The sequence below is a fragment of the Limulus polyphemus genome, unplaced genomic scaffold (genome assembly GCF_000517525.1).
Source record: "Limulus polyphemus unplaced genomic scaffold, Limulus_polyphemus-2.1.2 Scaffold397, whole genome shotgun sequence".
NCBI lineage: Eukaryota > Metazoa > Arthropoda > Merostomata > Xiphosura > Limulidae > Limulus > Limulus polyphemus.
Genome location: NW_013666007.1, coordinates 337191 through 342244, shown reverse-complemented (window position 1 = coordinate 342244; position 5054 = coordinate 337191). Strand labels below are relative to the sequence as shown.

General features: G+C 31.3%; 1 protein-coding gene across 9 annotated transcripts in view; it reads left to right on the top strand.

Annotated features, from left to right (window-relative positions):
- Positions 1-5054, top strand: part of LOC106457958 (diacylglycerol kinase eta-like) — a 148835-nt gene that overhangs the window by 120500 nt on the left and 23281 nt on the right. For all 9 annotated transcript variants that reach the window (XM_022384053.1, XM_022384055.1, XM_022384052.1 and 6 more), the window contains 2 exons: positions 2647-2805; positions 3512-3557. In XM_022384053.1, coding sequence (XP_022239761.1) covers positions 2647-2805; positions 3512-3557 — 205 coding nt within the window. The remainder of the gene's footprint in view (positions 1-2646; positions 2806-3511; positions 3558-5054) is intronic.

Sequence of the window (5054 nt, the reverse complement as noted above, 5' to 3'; positions counted from 1 at the left end):
AGAGAGAGAGAGAGAGAGAGAAATGCAAATCCAATCAGCAGTAATATAACAGAATGAATGTCATAAATCTAGCTGCCATGCATGAAATAATCACCTATTTGCCATAACAGATAGCCTGTCGGCTTGTATCTGATTAGATCACCCTTAATTTATACAGTGATTGGTCTAGGCTGGTGACATTTTGGACCCCATTACCAGATATTTTGATACTTTTTTTTGTTTTTAAGAGACAGTCATTATTATAAATAGAGTATTGTAATGTATGCTATCATTATTACTTTATCTCTTTGTGTTCATATTAGTTTTTCTTTTAGGTTTAAATTGAATAAAATTCTTAAAAAAAACTAGTTCATGTTAGATGTAATTGCACCAGTAAAATGAGAAAACATTTAATAATAATGGAGTTAAATTGTGTAGTAAAACCACAAGCTATACAACATTGTTAATTCATGCAACATTATGATAGTGGTTTCAGTAACAATATGAGTGTGAATCTTTGCTTTGTTGGCATGATGACATTTAAGATGTATGTTCAGCAGCCAATTAGGTTCAAGATGTCTTGTATTATTGGCAAGTTTAAATAATATGTTCAAGAAATATTATACACTTTTTGATACATGCTAATAGAGTTTTTAACTCTGGCAAAAAGCACAGAATTTGGGAGAAATACACAAGTCTTTATTATTTGTTATTAAACTGAAGTGGGGAGAAGTTGAAGTATACTTAAGAGATGGTAAATGATGAAGAATCCTTTAGTACTTTGTTCAGTAATGAGTGGTCATTTAAATTTCCTTTAGTGGCTTTGTTTCTAAGTCTTTTTTTGCTTGAATAAGTGTTTTTTTCTATTGCTCAGGTGTTAATGTTATTACTAGAATATTTTGTACAGCTGTTACAGCATTTTTTAAACATAAGTTATTTAATTTTGGTGAAGTTCACGTCCTGTTAAAATCAGTAAATTAAGTTTTTTAAAATTACAGTTTGGTTCTGGAAAGTCCTGATATTTTTTTGATTAATCTGTGTGAGCCATGTCTATTGCCTGTTAATTTAAATCGATTTATTTTAGTGGTTTTTGTTCAAACTTATTGATAAGCTTGGTATTTACCTACATTATTACCTATTGGTATTAGCATAAATACAGTGCTGCAACAATTTAAAAATTAACATAGGGTTTGATCCTTGCAGAGAACACAGTGCAGGCAGTTCATTGCAAGGCTTTGTACTAAAAATAATAATAAAAAACTTTTCAGTGTCCTCCATTTTCCATTATCTGCTAACCTGTGCAACAATCAGAAACACAAAAAGTGATATATCAAATGTAAAACTTGTTTATTGTTGGATATGCAGAGTATAATACTTATGGTTAATCTGGCATCATCAGGTACAACAACAAGAAATGTAACCTTAAGTATTATACTCTGTATTTCCAAAGATAAATAAGTTTTAAGTGTTATGTAATAGAGTGCTTCCTTTAATTAAGAAAGCATTTCACATAATGCCTTAAATGAATATTACTTTCCTGAAGAGGTTGTAAGTACTTGATTAGTAGCATATGTGATCACCTAAATCTAATAATCAATTAATAATTTTTTAATTTTATTATTGTTGTTAACTAGATGCTAATTACTAACTAGTTTTTAACCTATGTTTCAGCTACTAATCTGCTGCTGTCTTCAGCAAAGTCTTGAGAAGGACTATTTCCTGAATTAGTAGTGGCTGAGATTTGATCCTGAAGCTTCTTGATGGAGGTTCCAGTTGAGTAGATAATGAACCAGATTTCCTTCAAGAAGACCCAGGATCGAATCCTAGCTACATCTAAAACAGAAAAAATATTCTTTCCAAGGACTTCCCTGAAGACAGCATCAGATTAGCAGCTGAAACATAAGATGAAAACTAGTTATTAATTAATAATAGTAACAATTAAAAGTTACTAATTAATAATTAGGCATAGGTAATCATATAGACAACTAACTGTGACAATGATTACTTTTCTCAGCCTTTTGCCTGTACTTTAATTTCTATCATAATATAAAGCAGTGGTGCACACCATATGGCCTGATACATCCTATTGACTGCTTTTATTCATCCCTTAAACATATTAATATTATAAATGAAAAATATATGATGCTTAACTTCTTAATTATTTAACTGCTAACTCACTAGCCAGAATCAAGAAAGCAGAAATATTTGTAGAAATCTCTAAAACCTTCTTTGGTTAAGCTTCAGATGTTTTGGTCAGTTTTGATGTTACTAATGTGTTCCTCAGCATTTCTGTCGACCTTGTCCTTCCCATGGTCCACAAGTGATTAACATCCCCATATTTTCACACAAATCTTCATGTAGACAGTCTGTTAGAACTTCTGACCTTCTGCACTAACTCCATCTACTTTCAGTTTCAAATTATACTCTGTGAACAAACCAATGGCCTTCCTATGGGACCATCTTTATTACCCATTCTTACTGACGTTTTTGTGGAAGATTTTGAAGCCAGAGCCCAACAGACAAGTAACTTTAAACCTAAGATTTGGAAATGCTATGTAAACTGTGCTTTACTTTGAAGAAACAATCCTTCATTTATCTTCATATGCAGGTAAATTTCAAACTTAGAAATAAAATATGGTAAATTTTTTATATTTGTATACAATGTAGATCTCGTACAAAAAATTTGATGTGGTATGGTGTTCTTGGAGGTAAAGAACTATGGCAGCGCAGTTTTAGAAATCTAGAACAGAAAGTACAACTAGAATGTGATGGTCGACGAATACCATTGCCATCATTGCAGGGCATTGTGGTATTAAACATTCCAAGGTAGGCATTGTTTCTTTTTTTGGAATTAAAGATACTGTGAATGGTTTGTTATAACTAAAGTTGATTTTAATATAGCTTGAGTGGTAGCTAAACAAAAATAATACCATGTGTGTATTATGTATAATTTCATCATGTAGTCTTGGGAGTTAACTATTGCTAACACCTAGAGATGATCCTCATTATGAAGTTAACAGGAGTTGAGTATTTATTCTTGTTATGTTTAGTTAGCTTTTTTAAATAAAGGGGATAGTATGATTTCCTGATATGTGTAGTGTTGGATGTGTTGAACCTTTATTTACAGTTTGTAGATAAGTCCTGTTGAGTTGCTGTCATAATTTATATGAATTATAATATAAAAGTTTAAGATACATGACACCAGGTTATGTATGATACAGTTATCACTAGCAGTGCATTATAAAGCATAATATATATAATAAAGTTATATGGTTTTATTTCATATTATTGTCATGCAGTGTATGTTTTTGATAAATCTAATGTTGTTTAGTTAATGAAAAATTATATATCTTTATTTTATGTTTTTTGAATAAGCTGATCGGTTAGTTAAGCGTTAATTTTATTTTTGTCTTAGAGTGTTTCTAATAGTAAAATAAAACCCATGTTTTCATAAAGTGAAATTTTATTAATTATTCTATTTCATACAAACTACTTTAGTTTTATGCTTTTTTTAAACTAATATACATTTTAGTTACGGAGGAGGATCAAATTTCTGGGGAGGAACAAAAGAAGATGATGTAAGTTAATAAGTATTATTTTGTTAGAATTTTATAATTTCAGTATGAGGTTACAAAGAGTTGCTTGAAGTTGATGAACAATGTTAAAGTTGTAGGAACTATTATAACTTATTTGCTCTTTCAAGTTTAGTTTTAATAAAGTCAGATTTATTTAGTCTTGTATGCATAGTTTGTTTATGATTAAGTATGTTAATGGCTGATGTAAGGTTTAACTACAGTAATCAAATATTAAAATTACATATTATGAATAGAAAGTTGTAATTTTCAAATTATTGCCATCAAAACATGTAGACTATGTTTCTAGCTTTGAATAAATGGTTTCTTTCCAGGATGGTTGAATATATGTGTTAAATATCCATCATAAATCTTAAATCTTTGTTAATAATAATTAATGTTTGCTGTTTGTTTATAAACATTAAATACATTGTGTAAATTTAGTATTTTTTTTATTTTTACATTTATGAATGTATTTTCATAGTCTACATTTTGAATCATTTTCCCTATATTTGATATTTAAAAAACGAATTCAAGCAGTAACTTAGAATATACATAGGAGGCATAAGTATTTTTACAGGTAGTAACAGTTGACAAACAAAAATGCAGTAAATATATATACATACATATATATATATATATATATATACACACAGTGTAATCCCATTATAATGCGATCGTTGGGGTCCATAAAATGTCATAGCAAAACAAGCGGGGTTACGCTAAATCGTGGTTCATGAAAATCACTTTTCAAACTGACCCAATGTTGACCTAACATCCTAAAACACCTCTATTTTCACCCTCTTTGACTAGTTTTTTACATGCTCCCTTTCTGGCAAGTAAATTACTTCTGAATTAAAGAATTTTGCAAATGAATCATTGTTGTTACAGTAGAAATTAAAACAAATTATTTTTAGTAGGCTTTTTAATAAACAAAACAACAAATAAAAACCTTCAAGAATATTAGCATTCATCATTTGCAGTCTATTTCTTAAAAAACTGATCGAGTGATCCTTGCTTGAATGTAGCATGTCTCTGACTGCGAGCGAAATCTAGAATGCTTCTGAGTTGGAGGATTTTTATGTGGTCCACCTCCTGAGTCTCCAGCCAACGGAGGCTAGCCTTGAGGTGTTCAATGGCTTCAGGCCCTTTTGGTGGTGGTGGTGGAGGCTCTTCATTATCCTCTTCTTGTGGCTCGAGAACCGGTACACTTGCCTCCATTGGTGATATAGTTACGTTACGGACGATCTTGGCATCCGTCAAGTGCTCATATGTTGGGCATTCATCGTCAACAGAGTACCACTGGTGTAGCTCTTCTTTGCTCCATTCAGATAGCTTCTTCCTTATGCACATCTTCCTCTGTGAAGTCGTACAAATTTGTCTCGTCATCATCATTTCCGTGGAGGATTGCTGTGATAAAAAGGCTAGCAGACCCTTCTCCCAGCATTTCTCTACACACGACGAGCTGACTGCTGCCCAGGCCTTCCCACCTAAGTGGCAAAC